Raw genomic sequence first — 21480 nt, forward strand, 5'->3', positions numbered from 1 at the left:
ATGAACCAAGAGCCTATTATACAGAGTGAAGTAAGTCAGAAAGAGAAAGACAAATATTGTATGTTAATACATATATATGGAATCTAGAAAGATGGTACTGATGATTCTATTTGCAGGGCAACAAGGGAGAAGCAGACATAAAGGATAGACTTTTGGACACAGCGAGGGAAGGAGAGGGTGGGATGATTTGAGAGAGTAGCATTGAAACATATACATTGCCATATGTTAAATAGACAGCCAGTGGGAATTTGCTGTATGATGCAGGAAACCCAAAGCCAGTGCTCTGTGACAACAAGACAGGTGGGATGGAGAGGAAGGTGGGAGGGAGGTTCAAGAGGAGGGGACATGTATACCTATGGCTGATGTATGGCAGAAACCATCACAATATTGCAAAGTAATTATCCTCCAATTAAAAATAAAATAAAAATTTTTTAAAAGATTCTAATCAATAATGATTAGAAAAAATAATTTAGCTTCACACTCAAGTCAAATGTTGTTTGATCAACTAAGTTGTGTTTCTACCTAGAATCAACAGTTTTATCTTTGCATTTGAGAAAGGAAAAATAATAATTTATTTTCAATAAAGTATTTAAAAAGGAAACAGAATCCACTCAAATAATTTGGTAACGTGAATTTTAAAAATCCAAATACCTTAACTTCTTCACATAATTCAGTAAGTCGAGCTTCTACATCCATTTCCTCTGAAAGGAGTAAACAGTAATTAAAGTAAGTATTTCAATGTTATATATCTGAAAATTATTTTTGAAATTTTATAAGTAAATTACTTTTAAAAACCTAGGAGGTTGCAAAATATCTGGACTATATTAAATGAATTAAATTTCAAAGCAATATATTTCCATAAATACATTAAATTATGCAAGTAATGTGATGATTATTAAATTATATGTTCTGATTACAGGCATACCTCAAAAGTACTGTGGTTCAGGTCCAGAACACTACAATTGGGCAAATACTGCAATAAAGCCAGCAACATGAATTTTTTGGTTTCTCAGTGCATATAAAAGTTATGTTTACACTAATCTGTAGTATATTAAGTATGCAATAGCATTATGTCTAAAAAAACAACGTACATACCTTCATTAAAAAATATTGTATTGATAAAAAAATGCCAACCATCATCTGAGACTTCAATGAATTGTAATTTTTTTTGTAATAGTTACATAAAAAAAAAAATCACTGATCATAGATCACCATAATATAAGGATAATAATGAAAAAGCTTGAAATATTGGGAGAACTACCAAAATGTGACACAGAGACACAAAATGGTGCCAACAGACTTGCTTGGTACAGGGTTGCCATAATCTTCAATTTGTGAAAACATAGTATCCTGAAGCGCAATAAAGTGAAGTATGCCTGTATTAAATAGCAGGTTTCAGTTCTCTTAAGAGTCTAACACTGTCAAGAAGTAATGACTATATGCCTCAAATAACTTGCACAACTGCATCATGGAAAAGATAAAACATATAACTAAAGTTTTATTGTATTTCACATATTAAAAATTCTAGTAATCTTAGTATTTTGTATTACATATACACATACTTTACTTTTTACAAAAGCTATTTCTAAAAAGTTCAAGTCAAAATAATAAAAACATACCTGGAATATAAGCTATTTAATGAAAATGAATGTCAAAATTCTTTTCAACAAAAATATAAGTTATATCTTAGTTCAGAAAATTTGGTTTCCTATAAGGCAGTCTAAAACCAAGGCCATTTTTTCTATATAATCTTGACATATTCAATGTATGCCATTAAATGTAAATAACCACTTACAAAGGGGGGATGCAGATTAACTTACAAAAAAATGGCAATATTTACAAAGGAATACAGAAACCAACAGAATAGAAAGATTAGCTATTTTTTGCAGGGAAAAGATTTTGCTAACACCTAAAATATCATGTTTAGATACACTTAACGTTTATCTGAAATCAAACTAAAATGAATTTTCCTAGGACAACTCGAACAGCATAGTTATTAGCACACAAAATTCCGTAATCTTGCTGCTGGAGTGACTTTAATTGATCATGCTCACACAAAGACAGGAAAACATTTTTGTGGTATCTTTGAATTCATTCCTCAGCTCACTATCTCATAAGGTATACTAAATATTTACTTCTTGATAAAAGAATGGTAAACATTTAAATTTGATAAAATAAGCAGTTATACTGATGTGGAGAACACAACCAAGCTATGATCTGAACAACAAATACTCCACTGATAACTAAAACCAGTAGGACACACAAATGTTTTGTAATTCACAAAATATATATAAATAACCACTGATAACTAAAGAAATTTGCTTCCATTTCACAAATCACTTCACTATCAGATTAATCTGTGGCTTCTAATGTCATGTTAAAAAAAAAAATCTGCAGCAGACCCTGTATTAACATTGTAACTTTCATATATCAACATCTATTTTCATATCACTCAGGATGTTTTCCTGAGGTAGAAGAAAATCAGCAAAATTGATCTCAGTAGGTTACATATCCTATTAATTTTTTAAAAATGATCATAAACTTTGTAGAGTTTTGATACACTTTTCTTACCTTTATATACCAGAGCTTAAATGCAGAAACTGGTCTATTTGCATTATGATTCTTGAGAGCTACTTCAACGCAAACACCTTAAGGGATGCTTAAATGTAAAACTTAACTTAAAAATCTTTGGGTTGAAATGACTTCAAAATAATTTAGGATTTTAACTGAGTTTAATTTCTTTTTAAAATGCCTAAATCTATTTATATAATTTTCTAGAGATTCACATAAATTTCTAGAATAACAAAGGTTATTATTTTCACACTTTTTTTTTTGCCGTGTCATGGAGCTTGTGGGATCTCAGTTTCTCAACCAGGTTTTGCACTTAGGCCATGACTGAAGGCCCGCAATCCTGGCCAGCAGGCCACCAGGGAACTTTCCACAAACTTTTTTAACTTGGCTCCTCTTGCTAATCCAAGGTGGCAACCTAGAATACATCCTTCCATATTTTCAAATATACACATACATGAGATCTAGAGTTACTATTTTATAAAAACAGGCTATATTTTGCAAACTTTCTGTATGAAATCTCTCAGTAGTACTTCATGCAAATCTGATATGCAGCTCTAAAGCGCTTTTTAAAAAATGGCTATATAATATTCCTTGGGGTAGGGACCTCATAATTTTCTTCATACTCTATCCTTTGCTGAATGATGGACATTTATCTGTGTTTTCAGTGTTTTGTCACTAAGAATACTGTGATGAACATGCATGTACAAATACCATTACAAAGTAGTAATCCTTTCTATGCTACGAAAAACTAGCACTCCTTTCAATGAACAAAAGTGCAACTGCTAGGTCAAAGGGTAAATGTATCTTAAATTTATTTTCTAAATCTATTTACCCACTCATCTACTCATTTATTCAACAGGTATTTACAGTATAGTTTAGATAATGCTAATACAATGCCAGGAATTAAGGATAAAAGATATAGATATATATTTTTAGAGTATTATTTAACTAAGTTCATTATGTTTTAGTTGTGAATCAAATCTTTTCCCATCCAACCAAAAACTGGGCCCTTCTTTATACAAACCTTATTAAACGAGCAGCATTTAAAAAAATCGTTTAGCACGCACACATGTAAACTGATAGGCTGGCAATACAACAGGAAATGAGAAGTACAATTTTTTGCTAAAAAGAACACTAAAATATGTCATGAATGACCATAATTTCATACCATGAATTCTTTAACTTTATACTTAAGTTACTTAATGAGAGGATAAAATTATGCTCCAAAATAATGACCATAAGTAAATCTTCAACTTTTCTTTTTTCCTTCCTGGTAAGTTTCTTGCTTAACAATTTTAGTGAAAACTGACCCAATGTAAATATTTCTGAGCTAATTTTCATCTGAGAAATGTGGAGAAAGATTTTGGCTCCTTAATTTCCTTTTGGCAATACTTATGAAAACTGAGAGACAAATGCTGTGATTTAATTTTATTTTTTATTTCTATAGCTTTTCATAACTTAAAAAAAATGTTAATTGTGATGTCTATTCAAAGTAAAAACTTTCAATATACTTAGGGAAAGATAATAAATTAAGTACTATTGCTATTCAGGAACAAAAGTCTAAAACATACAGAGAAATATATCAATGAAATAATGAAATCAGAGTATATCTTTTCAAACATGTAATATATCTGGGTAGCAGTGATTTGATATTCCTGTATTTTGCTTTTTAAATTTAGAATAAAAAAATAAATGCAAACTGACTCAAAAAACAAAACCAGATATTAAAAGATGTTTCTCTCTTTATTTCTGTAATGCATGAAATTAGTTTCAGTTTTCAAACCACATTTTATTATCTTTAGCCCTACCCAAAGACAAATTGACTTTGAACAAATTTAAGGCATTACCATTAAACTAACAAATTCTGGCAATGAACACGGTTTCTAAAAAGTGCTCTTTGCAGGAACTCTAAAATGAACATGGAAAAAACCCAAAGAAATCTTTGCATTTAACATTTCCAATTTTAAATGTTCCAAAAACCTGAACATTAAAAACTAAGAATTAACCAAAGCTCATCTACAAATCAAGCTGATTCTTAAAGTAAGTTCTTAAGTAAGGGTGGCAGGAATATACAATATTAAAAAATACATATTTTTGAAATTTGATGCTAAATTAAAGCAAAGTTTCATACTGATTAAAAGGGGTTATTTACTTAGCCTATTTGTGAACGTACCTAGACAGATGTCTTTCTGGGTTGGTGGCCGCTTTCTTCTGAGAAGGCGCTCATAAAGGACCTGCATGTTGGCTTTGGCTAGTTATAAGGATTGCACACAGCACTAGTTACTATACTCCTCCTACAACAAAATTCACTAGAATTTTCCACTTTGTTATTAATAGATTTAGTATTGATCCGCTAGTGCAACTGGATTAGAACACCAAAGCAGAATCTTTGAATTAGTTAATTAGCTTATTAGAATTACAAATGATGTACATTCACGTTTATGTTACTTTGTTCTTTTCTCTAACTGTATGTGCCACTCAACATTTCATAATCCAATATTATTTTTATGTTTTAATATCTTAAACTCAGAATTTTAGAGTTGGCAGAGGTGTCAGAGATCAGCAAGGTCAATCCTCTGCTTTCACAAGTGTAGAGACTGGGGCCAAAAAGGTTTCATGACTTGCTAAAGCCTGGATTTCAGAATTCATGATGCTCATTTTCAAAAACAGTTCTTTACCAAACCAGTATTTTAACTGAATGTCATTAAAAAAATGTACATCATTCATCTACGAGAAAAGAAAAAGACACAGGCAAAACGAAATTCAAGGCATTATTTTTAAAAAGGGAATGGAGTTTAGATAAACTCTTCATAGCATGGCAGAATTTGAAGACGTTATTAGACTTGTTTGAAATACAGACTTACTTAAAATATTGACTTTAAACATAGACTTATTTGAAAACTCAAGAAAAGTGCTAAATAGTAGAAGGAACTAGAATACACTCTCTAACCAAGAATTACTTTTTAAAAACTTATTAAGACTGGTGGATATAATAATATTTAGTGAACAGTGTTTTACAGAAATAGCTGGTACCTACAAATTTAGTTTTGCTAGGATAAAAATAAACAATGTTAACAGTTTAGAAATTGCAATAGTTTTATTCTGAATAGTCAACAAAAATTTTAGATTTTTTCCTAGAAGATGCATTCAAGAATAAACTAAAATTCACAACAAATAGAAAAGAAAATATAAATAATAATGAAAAGTTTAAGGATAACCTGAAGTATTACTAATAAATATTTATTGAAGATGAATCTTGATTTTTAAAAATCCCTAGGAAACTACTATAAAGTATGTGCTGATGCCTATGTATTTTTCAATTGTCAACAAAAACTTCATTGTGCTATTTCATTCACTCATCTATTCAACAAATATATTTTGAATAAATACTATGTGTAAGGTACTAATAATTTTATTCTATCACTATTATCTACTTATCTAAAACTTAAGTCTGGGTTTGCTTTAGAATTTTATTTTCTGGTGAAATATTTTAAGCAAATAATTTGGAACAAAATTGATATTTATTTATTTAGTAACTAACTCCTGACATTAAATATAAGGGCTTTTTAAAATTATGATATTTTCTATATTATATTCATAAGCTCAAAATAATATATATGCATCATAAAAGCCATCTTTATCTGAGACAAAGTTAAAAAGCATATAAATAAATGAATTATCAAACTGAGGTTAGCTAAGTTAGCGATAAAGTGCTAACACTATGTTTTGAAATAAATCTTTGCCTTTGACAAGAGATGCTTGTTTAAACATTATTTCCTTTTGGAGAAAAGTATTTTTTTCTAAGTTAAAATGTGGTTTAAGTGTTTTTCATTTGAAAATATTACATGCTAAAACTATTTGAAAATTACACAGGCATGGACAGGCCCACTTTACTTAGGGTGCTCTGTACTAAAACCACAAGAAATGCCTCCTGGCTGGGGGTGTTTCTCTGGCCTCTCTCAACACTGGACTGATTCCTCATTAAGGGAATGGGGAGGTCAAAGCTCTCCAGAGACAGAGACCTGCTCTTTCCTCAGCACCTTGCTCAGCCCGAGGGAATTCTTCCATTAACACCCTCTGCTTTCTGCATGCCTTCATCTTTCCACACTCTGCACATCTGGATTCCATCAATCCTCCGGCCCTTAGAGCAGAAGTCAGTTTGTATACACAGTCCCAGTTACTTACAAGTAGTAAGGGACAGCAGTGGGGCAAACATGCAGTCCTAAGCACTACATGATGATGCCTCTGTGAATTCTACAACATTCAACACCTAAACTGTTAACAGATTCCCTTCAGAAATGCCATTACACATGGCTTCTGTGTTAACCACTACTTTTCAGGAACATGGTATTGTCCTTTATTAATATTATAGTTTGACAGTTTTGTGGTCTGACCATTAAACCTAAATTAACCAAAATTCATCACATAATTCGCCTAAGAAAATGTGTTTGAGTTCCAAAGGACCAAATTTAAAAATAAATGGAGTATAATTTACCCATTAATTGAGAATAAGTAATAGCCTAAATTAGTTCTATTCTATAAACAGTTCTTTCATTTTCAAAAAACAACATTTTTAAAAGTTCACATTTGAGGCAGTAGTCTCTTAAAGAATTTTCCTAAGGAAAATAGATGGATGCTAAGTATATAAAACAGCAAGGAAAAAGAATATTTCAGAGAAGAGCAACCAAAATGTTTCCATGCTACTGTTTTTGTCTTGAGGAAGAACTCATGAGCAAAAAAGAATGAACGTTTTCCTACTGCTTGTAAAGGAGCTACACTGAGATCCTTGAATTAAGCACTCTAAATCGTCAACTGAGTAATACCTGTTTAATGGAATATTTGAATAATGGAATTATCAAACCCACTGGAGCTGCTGCTGATAGGTAGGGGTACAACAGCCAGCCTGTTCTCACAGCTGAATTTAAGTGAGGTAGAGATCATTTCACTTTCTTATAATTCTTTTGTAGCCCAAGGTAGGCAATTATAAAAGTGGGCTAATTAGTCTCAAAGCCAAGAATTATTTTCAGTAACAGTGACTATTTTTGATATTGTTAAAAGACTAAGATCCTTGAGAAACAAAGAAATACAAACAGTGATCAACCTCAGTAAAATTTAAAAAGCAATTTCTCATTCATTCAAGTAAGTATGATAAAAATAATTTATTCCAAAGAAATAATTAAAATGTGCTTTTTATGAGTTATTAGCTGATATTTGGAAATAAATGCTTATAAAACTTTCATAAAGTGTCTGAATAAAAACATTTGCATAAATCAATAATCTTATGTGAAATGATACATGTATTTTGCAAACTATACGTGGTATACAAAATCAAGGCAAATGACTTTTTATTATGTGTTACAACATACAGGTATATATTAATGGACTAAAACTGAAGACTGATTTTTAGAAATTATTTAAATGATTTTCAAAATGTTAAAACTGAGTAATGTTATTATTTTCTGAAGTGAAATAGAAGAAACAAGATCAAATATATTTTACAAAATCAAATTTATTTTACAAAAGGTTTCAAGTACCTATCATCTGCTTAGACTGTTAGCTATTTGGAAGTATGGATTTAATTTACATTACATAATCTACTAACTTTATTTTCCCTAATTTATCTTCCTATCAAATAATTCAATGGATAATTACATTTGCTTTCTAGTACATTTTCTGGTTATATCCTAAGAGAAGAAGTATACTGACATGCTGTTAAAAAATCTATCAAAAGACTCATTTCAAACTTAGCACCAAGAAATTATTTCTCAATATCATAAGATTTTTTTAAATTTCAGTAAGTAGTTATCAAAGACTGAAAAACATAGAGTTGAGAGAGAAGTAAAGGTGAAGCACATAAAGCTAGTTTAGTACAGAAACTATGGCCAAGCTGATAACAGCAGTACAAGAGTGAAGAGAGGGCCTGGCTCCTTTGAACATACCCAGTTCTAGTTTCTGACAAGAGGGAAGCTCTTCTGTTACCGTAATGAAGTAGCTGTGCAGCCCCTTGAAGGCCAGCAGCAGGGCAGCGCAAAGGGTGTAGTGGAAACGGTAGGCGTGACGCAGGAAGGAGTCTGCGATGACGAAGCTGCAGCCCTGAACAAAGAGGCGATTTGGGACACAATGTTAGTAACCAGAGTCTAAAAATACCACACAGGAAACTTAGAAAAATAAAGGATTTACTAATCACAGTTATTCTAAAACATGTAAGAAGTCTAGCAGCATCTTAGGAAGTTGTTCTCATTCATACAGGTAATTTAAACACAGGAAATGTGACTTGAGAAATCTTAGTTTCATTGGACTTTAAAAACAAGCAGATCAAATGATGATTTTTGAAAATTTGAGATTCTGATTGTATTTCAGCTGAGGGACACTCTTGTTTTTACAGTAGGAACCCTCTCTTTTAGGGGAGTAACGCTGCTGCAAGTCAGGCCTCAACTCTGGCAGTGGCTCTTCACAGGCTCCTCTGGAATGATCCTACCAGCTCCGTTAAGAGAGCAGGAGGTGACAGGAACAAGTTAAAAAAGGCACTGCCTGTCAAAGAACTCTATTCATTCAATTTTGTAAAATCTTGAAGCACCAGGTTCGTTTTCATAAAAAACAACTGGAACCAATCAACTTGTGAAGATCATGTTTAATTAGAACTATTAAGTTGTTGAGCTCAAATAATTCATAACTATCACATCCACAGACATATAGCAGTTAAAACACATTTCATTCAAAACAAGAGAGAAAAGAGGCTTTATAAACACATCAGTTCTTACGTCTGGTGATAACTGCTTTGTGTAGTTAATACCAAAGACCACACTTTCAAGAGTAGGAATCACAGAATCTTTGTTTTGTGCTGGTGCGTTTCTGTTTAACCAAGTCGTCTTCACAGGACGAGGAAAACTGGAGGAACAAGCATCACATTGTTGTCATAACAGTCTGTTTATAGAGCGCAAAGTTAAATGTTTACAAAAGAAAGTCTTTGAGGAACAGAATAAAAAGCAAGGACTTTGCAAGATTATGATTTCTAAAGTATTCTTAAAGTACTTTTGCAATTTTTCATTTAAAATTTGAATTATTATTATTAAACAAACTAAGATTAGCTGCTTGAGATTACTTCTGTATTACTGGGCTTTGGGGAGAGATTAAATAGGGTGGGATCAAGAGTAGCTCAGTGACAAATGATGGTCCAGCTTTAATTTGGAAATACTGGCCTGTCAGAACCGGTGACCAAATTCACAAAGTTAACAGTCAAGTATAGGAGATTCTCACAGAAATAGAGGTCCCACTTAAGGGTAGAAAAATGAAAACCATGAGTCTACTTGTTCTCTCTATTCTTCAAAAACAAGATATTTCCTTTCTCTTCACTAAAAGTCTATAAACTCTACTAAGATAATCTTAGTAAGTGCTTCAAGGCATTACCTCAATCACACAGGCTATGAACCACTGCTGTTAGTACTAACATTACATTCATTTTTTTTATCTTTTTATTTTTTTTTTTTAATTTTATAAATTTATTTATTTTAGTTGGGGGCTAATTACTTTACAATATTGTAATAGTTTTTGCCATACATTGACATGAATCAGCCATGGGTTTACATGTGTTCCCCTTCCTGGACCCGCCACCCACCTCCCTCCCCATCCCATCCTAACATTACATTTAATGTATCACAAATTTTACAGAATAAGAACCATATTCTGCTTGAATGTTTAAAAATCACAATTTTTTTTCTGAGATCAAGTACTAGCTAATTATAAGAAGGCCAAAGCATTTGACTGTCTGGCAGTTTGGCAAAAGGGGTAAGATAGGAAAGTGAATCAAATGTACTAAAAGCAGAGGACAGCCTTCATGTGCAAAATCAATTTGCTTTGCAACAATGAAATCTCTAGATCCTAGCCAAGAGGGTGTAGCAAGGCAATGGTAAATTCCACCTGCTTGACAGAACTGAATTTCTCAGGATTGAGTCAAAGTAGCTGTACTTAAAAAGAAATCAAGTATAAGAAAAAAGTTATGCAAAAAACAAGCAAAGAAAGAAATCCTAATCCCAGTTACTTGAAATAATTGATTTATATCTATAGTTGGGTTGATCATAGAAATTGTTTTATGTAAAAATAATGTTTAAAAAGGTAATATTGTAAATTAATTTTTTTTCATTCATTTTAGAAGATTAAAAAGTCCAGCCATAACAAAACTTCAGGAAAAAACTTGTCTTCACAGAAACACAGTGAGGAATGTTACCGTTAACAGGACCCTCTACTGCATGCCACCAGCAGAGAGCCTTCTTCCCCTTTCCTTGCTTTCCTTCCCGACCCAACCATCTAGTTTACAGGCCAAGAAGCACAGGAAAGGCACAGCTCCCTCTAGGGCACAGCTCCAGCAGCAAGAGAGGGGACTTCAGAGCCCAGGCAACAATGGAAAGAGGAGCAACCTCAGCTGTTACAGGCGTCCCAGTCTCCTCTCTCATCACTAACCAGAGCCAACAGCTAATCCTCTTGGCTTCTGATTCTGAGCCAAAAGTGTCTTCTCCTTCCACCACAAGGTCTCTAGGACAGGAGCTGCCTCCTTCCCCTACTAGCTTGTGGCAGAAACAGCTGCGTTGCAAGAGGAAGCACACATTGATGTTACCAGGATGAGTTCTATGTAATCAGGGACTAAAAAGCAGCACTAATAACCAGAGTGAACCTCAACGAACTGTTCCTACACTTTTTCCTAAAAGAAACTAAGCTATAAATGTACTTCTTGTTATAAAGAAAAAGAAATGGTTGGAATAGTTTAGTTCAGGATTCTTATTGAAATTACAAAAATAAGAAATTCAGAAGACTATAGGAATATATTTTATAAACAGATAAAAACTTTAAATTTTAAAACCTAACATGTAATTCATACCAAATATACTACTTATTCAAAAGTTATATTTTAAAAAATACACTTTCCTATCAAAGAAGTCTCATTGAGTTATCATGCTATTAAATATTAATGTTTTTAATCAGCATCTAAAATTGTTTTGAACATGTTTATAATAAAATTATGTATAATAATAGGAACACTTTACAAAGTTATAGCAACTGAGAACAAGCTCTGGAAGGTCTAATAGGAAAGACAAAAATCGCACAATAACTAGTTGCAGATCCTACTACAGAATAAGGAAGGCAAAAGTAGGTTATCAGGAGAAACAGACTCTTCCTGGCCACACGCTCTAAAGACATCACAGGGCAACACAGGGGAAGACATGCTCACAATTTTTACAGCACCTTAAAGATACACAACAGGGTGTTACTAGGGAGAAAATTTGTTAAAGTGTCTTGGTTTTCTATAAATTCTCAGCGTAATTCCAAAAATCACCTACTTAGTTTTCTGATAAGTCAGTTTAACATCATAACCCTCAAGCATCATCCCTAGTATCAGTTGCTGGAATAAGATTTATGCCAGAAATTATAAAGTAGTTCAGAAATCAAGTCGATTTGGAATCTTTTCACATAAGTTACTGATTTAAAAGTGTCATTTCTGTTGCCCCTGCCACAAGGATGATGTTATTTTGAGAACTAAAGAGTTCGAACTGTATTCTCACATTAATGAAAGACAATTCATCTCCCCATGGAAGTGAGCAGAAAAAACACTTTTCCCAATGCATTCATTATGATCCAGAATATTATACACCTTTAGGCTAATACAATATAGTTTAAACAGATTTATTTAGTAAAGAGCCATAAAATTGGTTAATAATTTAGAAAACAAGGACTATTGTATAGTATAGATTTAAGAAGATACAACTAAGTCCATTCAGAGAAAAGACAAAGAAAGTTATGAAAAGATGAATATACTTTCCCAGAGAATGAATAATTATAGTGTAGCATTACATAAATGCTATACCAAACAATGCTGTATGGTTGTTTCCCGATTGTATTATTTTTTCCTCGTCAGTTTATTTGACAAAGATTGTTCCATATTTTTGCAATAAAAAAGTCATCAATTTAATGTTCCTATGCTCTTAAATTTTACTAACACTTTAGTATAAAGATGAAAGTATTAAATAAGTGTGACTTTAGAAATTCCTATTTTAGTTATCTTCACCAAAGCATATGCTTTCATTATAAAAATAAAGGACACTATATTAATAAGGATCAGGGAGCTGGTTCCATTTACCTTATTAGTGGCTGGTGTAGTGCAACCAGTGACGCATGGACTGTAACAGACACGACAGAAAGGTGGAAGTAATCAAACATGACATTAACGTGGTGATGGAGGCCTCTCTGGAGGCTGAAGTGCAGCTTCAGTGTTCGGCTGCTTATTAGCTGCAAGGCGTTCAGATCATCTGCCCTATGAAAAGCAACCCGTCTGCGTGTTAGTATGGAAATTAAGTGAAGGCCAACGTTTTGTAGAGTGATTTAAACTATCAAAACATTTAATTACTTAACTACTTTTTAAAAACAAAATGAGAACAATTTTTTAAGCATCACAATTTGCATTAGACAGCAATATGAATTCTAACAATAAAGAAATAACCACATCTTACTTACAGTTTTCTATCTGTACTTACAGTTTCCACGTTAATGGACTGTTTTTCACTATTGTGCCTACAAAATGAGTCTTTTTTTTTATACTTTAGGAAATACTCTCATCCTAAAATTTTACTCCGGTAGGGAATACTGTTTATAGTAAAGTTGCAGTACCATGTAGGTCAAATCCTATTATGATAAATCCCAAAAGGTATTTAAGATTGTTTTTATGGTACAAAATTTTGTTATTAAATGTTGCTCAAAAATAAGCACGTAATTAGTATATATTTTATCATCGATATTTAGTCATTAGATTTATACATACAAAAACTGAAACAATGCCATGAAAATTACTTCCAAATATATACATATTTTTAACCAATACGTACCTACAGCTATGAACTATGTACTCATTTCAGCTTACCCTACTTATAGGATTCTGACTTGGTTTAAGAAAGAATTCCCTCAAGGGCTTCTCTGCAATAAACAAGTATTCCAGAGAAGCGGCAGCTACCATGTAAAGACTCTTATTCCTCTGCAGAGGTAAAGAGAGCATCCCACATCAGACATCTCAGCACTGTGGCTGCCTAGACATTTATGCCATAAGCAGGCTGAATTCGTATACAATTTTCAAGAAGCATTTCTACAAAAGTAGAATAGTAAAATGGATCTGTTTCTTGTTTTAAATGAATACAAGCATAGCTTGTCCCTAAAATGTGTGACTACTTGTCCCGATGTGCAGACAAGTTTAGGGTTGTTTCAGTCACTAAGTCGTGTGTGACTCTTGTGACCCCATGGACTGTAGCCTGCAAGGCTCTTCTGTCCATGGGATTGCCCAGGCAAGAATGCTGGAGTGGGCTGCTGTTTCCCTCTTAGGGGATCTTCCTGAACCAGGGTAGCCGGTCCTAAATCTTCCTCATGGACTCTGAAAACAACACTCAGGTCTAAGAGTCACGAGTCTCAGTAACTCTCTGAAGGTCAAGAAAGTCATTCCTGATGATGGCATCACTCACGCCACCAAGAACGAGTAGCCAGTGATGCAGCGGAACAGAGCTGAGGCAGGTTTAAATGTCACAAGGCAGTGATGCTGTGTCAACAGTGCAATTTCTAGGAGTCTCAGACGCTGTTTCATGTTTCTTCAACTCATCTGGCTTTGCTACCTGCAGCTCCTGGAATCAGCATGAGCACAAAAAAGCAGGACTAACCATTCCCATGAGACTCTCCCAGGGGGAGAAGTTCAAAATAAATAAGAGGGTAGGCTGGGTTTCAAGAAGAAAATGGGGACTTTAATAGGGATAGATTACAGTCACACATGACTACAGATTTTTAACTGTGATTAGCCTACTCACGAATAATCTCCATCTGTGAAGTGAAGATCCAAGGATAACAGAAAATTCATTTCCTCAAGGGTTTCTTCAATCTATAGAGAAATCAGACTATGAGATGCCTTTTGAATATTTTATAGAAAGTTAGAAATATGCCTTGAGGCTTTACAAAAATATTTATCTAAATATATATGAAGAAATGTTTACCTTTTTTTCATCCAACAACATTTTAACTTTGAAGATCATGACATCATTTAAAACAACCTCCTCATTTTTATATAGAATTTGAAATGTTTTACTGCAAATCAGAGAATCATGAACTGAGGCTGGAAAGGCTAAAGTCAGACCTAAAATAGATAAGATATGCAATTGACAGGTAAAAGGCAAAATACAGTATAATTAAAACTTGTGGTTACTTTAAAATACTATATGTTTGATTATACAACTCCAACACCATTATTTTATATAGCAGTATTGGAACACTTCTGAAAGTTTATTAATTACTGATAAAAATGAATCGATAAGAACATTATAACCATTACAGAACTCTTGTACAACTAATTTTAATCTGAGAAGGTAAATGAGAAACCTCAAGGTGGATTTGAAGAGTGAACAATTCATCCATACACCACAGGAATCTGGTTGGCTTTTGTCCTGGTTGCTAGGAAGTAACTTCTAAGCCCTGGGAATAAAGAATTTAGTTGGCTTTTCTCCCTAATTCCTGAGAGCTAGCCTCTAAATCCAGAATTTCTTAGTGACAGAAGTGTCTGTTATTCACAGTAGCCCAGATGGTATACGATGAGGAGGTGGCTCAGGGTGGGGACTGGCCATACCCGTAAGACAACTACGTGACTGGAAAGTTGGGGTTTTGAGCCCCATGCTGTACACCCCACCTCCAGGAGGAAAGGGGGCTGGAGACCCAGCCATGTGGCCGATGAGCCCATCAGTCCCGCCCACGTAATGCAACACCAACAAAGATGGGACACACGGAGCCTCGGGCTGCTCCTCTCTGTTGTCACACAGGCTTCCTGGCGGGAAACGCAGTCCTGACTCCTGGGGAAAGAACAGTGGGGTGTCACAGATCTGAGTGCGTCTGTTCTCCTGGATGGCTCTGCTTTGTATCTCTTTGCTGTAACCAAACGTTAACACCAAGTAGAGTTCTGTGAGTTACTAGTGAACCACTGAAGCTGAGGGGAGAACAGGACTCCCAACTTGCAGCCACATGATCAGAAGCGAGGGTAGTCTGTGGATCCTCCAGTCATAGCTGGCGTCTGAGGTGAGAGCATCTCATGGAAAACTGCACGCTGGAAAGGGTAATCCATCTCCAGGCTGTTGGTGTCAGCTCATCCCAACAGCCTACTTGCTGTCTTATTACTCTATCCTCCAGAAATGGTGGTGGTGGTGGTTTAGTCGCTAAGTTGTATCGACTTTTGCGACCCCATGGACTGTAGCCTGCCAGGGTCCTCTGTCCATGGGATTCTCCAGGCAAGAACACTGGAGTGGCTTGCCATTTCGTTCTCCAGGGAAATATTCTCCAGAAATAACATGACGGAAAAAGCAGTCATAGAAGCTAGAGTTGGTTAGTGGGTACCTCTGCAGGCAGAGAGCTCAGAGTGTGACACTGGAGTCCAGCTAGAACAAGGAGGGTGTCCCCTGGGGTGCTGTCGGCGCCCCTGCAGGAGGAGACGACGGTCCAGGCAGGGCAGGGCGCTGGGCACTCAAGTGAGATGAGGGGGCAACTGCACGAGAGGGCATCTATGGCTTGCAGAGGAGGGGGTCCTGGAAGAGGGGCACCCTGGCAGAGCAGCCACAGAAGGATGAAACTGCCACCTGAGTGGGAAGGTGGGTGTGCGCAGCGGCAGCCTGATGCACTCCAACAGGGCCCGAGAGGAGAGGAGACTCCCTGCAGGAGCACGGAGAGACTCAGGTGGGGTGAGGAGGGTCACGGGGACGGGAGCTCTGGGACGGGTTGGAGCCCCAGAGGCACACAGGCGCGTCCACGAGAGAGGGGGCGCGGCGGCAGCAGCCTGCTTCTGGAAGGGACTGACAGGTAACAAAGGGCCTCAAGGACAAGGACAGCCAGCTTCCTCACTGAAACCTTCCAGGCAAAGGAGGGGCACAAACGGAAAGGAGACCCAAATACAGAGTGAGTCCTGCAGCACTAGACGAGAATTAGAAACACTGATGCGAATTTAAGGTTTTTCTATATGCCTAGGTAAAGAAAAACAGGTGTAAACGTGTCCATGTATGTATAAATACATGTGTGTATATACAGATCCTCACCAGCTCTGTCCACTCAAAGGGGCTGAGAACACAACCCCAGTACTGGCTTCTAACACTGTTCTCGTTAAGAGGAACCGGGGCCTTGGAGAAATGGCTGACTCCAGAGCTGGGCACACACAGGACAAGACAAGCCTGGCCCATCATTTCACACCAGGAAGTAAGTAAGTGCTAGAAAAATGAGGAGACACATCAAAAGAACAGGAAGCCAGCTTGAAGTGGCTGCCCTGGTCGGATCTGGGATCAACTGAATATCAAAATAAATTATGACAGAAATGGATTAACATGCACTGGAAAATACAGAAATTCACAAATTCCCAGATATAAATAAATAAAAGCCCAGAAGTCTGAAGGGAAAAAGAGTGACTTTATAGTGCAGAAGTGACAGAGACTTAGTCGAATGATGCAACGTAACATCCCATGAATGGGACACACAGAGGGCAGTGCCACCTAATAAGATATGATGAGCTGAGCACAGCATCACTCCCGAGACAGTCCTATTAAAGATCATGCGGGAGTCACAGAGCAATCAAAACTGAAGGACATTCTACAAACTATCGGGATTACAGTCTTCAGGAGCATTAGGGTCCTAAGAGTCAAGGACAGACTTAGAAACTCTTCCAGAATGACGGCAACCCACGAGGCACAGCACCTGTTACAGGGCACGATTCTGAACTGGATCATTTGCTGCAAAGGCCTTTATGGGGAGAAGTCGCAAACTTCAATGGGTCTGAGGATAAGGTGGCAGGGAGGTATCAATGTAGGTTTAATAATCTGATGCTTTCATTGGGTTAAACAGGACAATACTCTTGCCTGGAGGAAATACACACTGAAGTGCTTGGGGATGGTGGAGCACAGTTTAGAAGAGAAGTGCTTTGTATCGTACTTACAACTTTTCCCTTCACACATATATAAAGGAGTAGATCACAAACTCAACTTCTATAAAGGGGCAGAGGTGAAAAGAGGAAGAAACTCTCCTCAATGGAAAGAAAAATTTCAGAGCACTCAGATAATGCAGAGGTAGTCTGCCACCTCAGAAAGTGCCAGACGGCTGCAGCTCCAAGCGGGGCTTCTTCCTCCTCCATGACCCCCTCCCACCCGCCCGCAGCTCCTGTGTGCCCATGGGTGTCTGCAGACAGGCTCCGTGCCTCCTGCGGCCGCCTCCACCAGCTCCGAAGGTCATGTGGTCAGGCAGCACCACGCACCACCCACAGACTCCCGGAAGCCCTTATGCTTGAAGGCTCTAGCCCTCAAGCCACGGCTGTGTGCGCATGCGTGCTTAGTCACTCAGCCGTGTCCAACTCTTGCAACCCCATGGACTGGAGCCCTCCAGCTCCTCTGTCCGGGACTTTTCAGGCAAGAACGCTGGGCTGAGTTGCCATTACTTCGTCCCAAACAACTCCAGGCATCACTGTGCGTGATAAATCGCCCCAATTTACTCTCTCCCCTCCCTCAGGGTTCTTGCCTTGCAGCCCTCCTAGCTCCCACTCTTAGACTGGTCCCCTAAAGCTTTACATGAACAATGACATCAATCCTTTGGTAAGTTGCATTTCAATCAACACCCTCTCTCCTGCCCCGGCCTTTCTTTCCAGTTCATTCTATCTAGGACCAGCACTTCAGCAACCCTTTGACCCTCCTCTACGGAGGAGAGTCCCCGAATCCCACTCTTCTCAGCCCCCTGCCTCCTCTCAGGCCCTCACTCCCCTCCCCCACTTTTACTTAAACCCTGTGGTCCAGTGTCATCAGCACCTCTCAGTGCGCTGAGCAGTCACACTACATTTTCAGAATTCATTCTCTCTCCACTTTCCCAGATGACTATTTCATATATTTCCTCCTCTCTCTCAGTCTCAACCAAGAAGTTTGGTTCTCATTTCAAAAGAAGATAAAACTAATCAGGAAAGTTTCGTAAGCTCCACTAGGGCATCTACCCACGGACACCCCCTGGACAAGTTCCCCATTTCTCTGACCCCCTTTCTGGCAAAACGCCTCAAAGGATTCTCTGCATTTAACGTCCCTGCTTCATCTCCTCCCTTTCTCTCTTGAGCCCACTTCATGACAGCTGGTCTTCAGGATGCCCCCACCGTGACTCTCACCGAGTGGCATTCCCATCCTAGTGTCCGCCTCCCACAAACTCCCGGGGGATCTGTGTGGCCACAGCAGAGGTAACAGACTACAACCTCTTGATACCCTGAGCCAGACATAAGCTGCTAAGCAACTTTCGGATTCCAGATCCAAAGAAACTGCGAGATAACGTTTGTTGTTTTAGACTAAGCTTGGGGGTAAATACTTATACAATGACCATTAATCCACACTGAACTAGACTTTGGCCAAGTAACTGCTCTTATCAAGACCAAGAATGAGCTCCACTTTGCTAAAAGGAATGGCCAGTTCTTAAAGCTTGTCTTGCCTGACTTACAATATGCCTCTGACCAGTGACACAATCTCTCCTTCCTGAAGGCATCCTGGATGTCCCACTTTCCTGGTTTTGCTCCTACCTCGTGGGCCATGCACTTTTAGTCTTTTTTTTTTTTTTTTGCTGTTGTTTTCTTATCCAAGAAGCATAGCCTCATGGTTAAGGACAGACTCTGGTTGAAATTCAGGCTCTGCCACTTATTAGCCCTAATTCGATTGTTACTAGTCTTTTACGCTACATCCGATCTTCAGTAAATCCCACTGGCTCTGCCGACAAACTATGCGCATCCAGCACTACCGAGCGAGAGTGACAGAAGTGCCTGAACTGAAACAACCCCACTGTCAGGAGTGCCCTGAATGGGCACTAAAGTACAGGACAAGAAACTGCACACAGAATAAATTATCCTAAACTGCTTTGGAATGACAGTAACTAACCTTCTGTGAGGGTCACCTCTGTCCGCAATTAACATCAATATTTAAAGCTTTCAAAAAGATGTACCAATGATTTACATAATAAACTTTTAAAATTTTATTCTCAAATCAGGAGCCAAGGGCAAAAGGTGGCACAATCCCATTTCATTTATTCACTCACCCAGTCAACAAGTATTTACTCAATACCTGTTATAACAGCTATTATTATAACCATTAGTCATCACATAATACTTTCTAGGTGCTAGAGATAAACAGTAAAATTAAAGAGATAAGAACCTCTGACCTTTTGGAGCTCACATCCTAATGGGAAGGATGACAGAGAATAAAAATAGTACATAAGAAAAATGACACAGTGTGTTTGAAGGCAGTTAAGTGCTGCACAGAAAGGTAGAGAGAGGAAAGCAGGTGAGAAAGGCAGCGGTTTTAAACAGAGAAGCCAGGCAACACTTTCCTCTCCCCGCTACAGGCCCCCTTCACCTGAGAAGTCTGGAAGCTTGTTCCCTGGAGATGGTGAAACAGAGCCCTCTGAATGGGCGATCACCTGGCAAAGCAGAGAGCACCAAAGTATGAGCAGAGGGATCCTGACCCTCGATGCAGAAGTTCACAGAGCTCTTCCTCCCTGGGTTCCCAAAAGACTGGCAGTTAGATTCTTCCTCTCTGGGAAGGAAACAGGCTAGCCTTCTCTGGCATTTGAGGAACTGTAATGAGTCTAAGATCTAACCCCACTTGCAAACCAATAAGCTAGCTGGTCACAGTGTCATGGGTGCTGGCAGGAGACAGGAGATTCCTGGGCCAGAGACACACAGCAACAGCCTGAGTTTCAAGTTCACCTCAGTTCCCCTTGTTCTCACTCCCCAGGACACATGGCGCTGACACAAGTTGATACTATTCATACAGTGGGGTTCTGCTCACAGTCGAGGAACTCTGCGCTCAGGAAACCTCAATCTTTTTTAAGGGGCTCTGAACTGGAGCCAGACCTTATCTTTGTCAGTGCGCACGTGGGTGTTAGTTGCTCAGTCATGTCTGACTCTTTGTGACTCTATGGACTGTTGTCTGCTGGCCTCCTCTGTTCATGCCAGGCAAGAACACTGGAGTGGGTAGCCATTCCCTTCTCCAGGGGATCTTCCTGACCCAGGGATCAAACCCCGTGTCTCCTGCATTGCAGGCAAATTCTTTACCGTCTGAGCCACTACCTACACCTTCCAAAGCTCTTCACTACAGCAACATCTTTAAAAAGATGATCTGGAACAAAAGCCTTTCAGTGTCTCTGCTCACAAGATGTACAGGAACTGGGAAACCAATGAGAATTACTTTCAACAACTTACCAGGTAAAATCTCAGATTTTCCACAATTCGCGACATGGGTAATTGACAAGTCTGTATATTTATAATAGATGTATTATGTAAATCTATTTTATTAGATAAGATCTATAGAGGCTGACTTCAGAGATTCCTTAGCAATCGGCTCACCAACATCACCCCACTTCAGTTCAGTTCAGTCGCTCAGTCGTGTCCGACACTTTGCGACCCCATGAATTGCAGCACGCCAGGCCTCTCTGTCCATCACCAACTCCCGGAGTCTACTCAAACCCATGTCCAGCGAGTCGGTGATGCCATCCAACCATCTCATCCTCTGTCGTCCCCTTCTCCTCCCGCTCCCAATCCTACCCAGCATTAGGGTCTTTTCCAATGAGTCAACCCTTCGCATGAGGTGGCCAAAGTATTGCAGTTTCAGCTTCAACATCAAACCTTCCAATGAACACCCAGGATTGATCTCTTTTAGGATGGACTGGTTGGATCTTCTTGAAGTCCAAGGGACTCTCAAGAGTCTTCTCCAACACCACAGTTCAAAAGCATCAATTCTTCGGTGCTCAGCTTTCTTCACCGTCCAACTCTCACATCCATACATGACCACTGGAAAAACCATAGCCTTGACTAGACGGATTTTTGTTGGCAAAGTAATGTCTCTGCTTTTAAAC

General features: G+C 37.7%; 1 protein-coding gene across 10 annotated transcripts in view; it reads right to left on the reverse strand.

Annotated features, from left to right (window-relative positions):
- Window positions 1-21480, reverse strand: part of FAM135A (family with sequence similarity 135 member A) — a 157879-nt gene that overhangs the window by 60589 nt on the left and 75810 nt on the right. For 6 of the 10 annotated variants that reach the window (XM_081529383.1, XM_081529378.1, XM_081529372.1 and 3 more), the window contains exons 5-11: window positions 14586-14725; window positions 14403-14473; window positions 12701-12874; window positions 9333-9459; window positions 8511-8664; window positions 4745-4822; window positions 652-701 (exon numbers count right to left, since the gene is read on the reverse strand). In XM_081529383.1, the coding sequence (XP_081385509.1) occupies window positions 652-701; window positions 4745-4822; window positions 8511-8664; window positions 9333-9459; window positions 12701-12874; window positions 14403-14473; window positions 14586-14725 (794 nt within the window). The remainder of the gene's footprint in view (window positions 1-651; window positions 702-4744; window positions 4823-8510; window positions 8665-9332; window positions 9460-12700; window positions 12875-14402; window positions 14474-14585; window positions 14726-21480) is intronic. The other 4 variants (XM_081529381.1, XM_081529382.1, XM_081529374.1 and 1 more) reach the window with 2 other exon arrangements.

This window comes from Giraffa tippelskirchi, chromosome 9 (assembly GCF_054371585.1).
Source record: "Giraffa tippelskirchi isolate mGirTip1 chromosome 9, T2T-mGirTip1v1.2.pri, whole genome shotgun sequence".
In the NCBI taxonomy this organism is placed as follows: domain Eukaryota; kingdom Metazoa; phylum Chordata; class Mammalia; order Artiodactyla; family Giraffidae; genus Giraffa; species Giraffa tippelskirchi.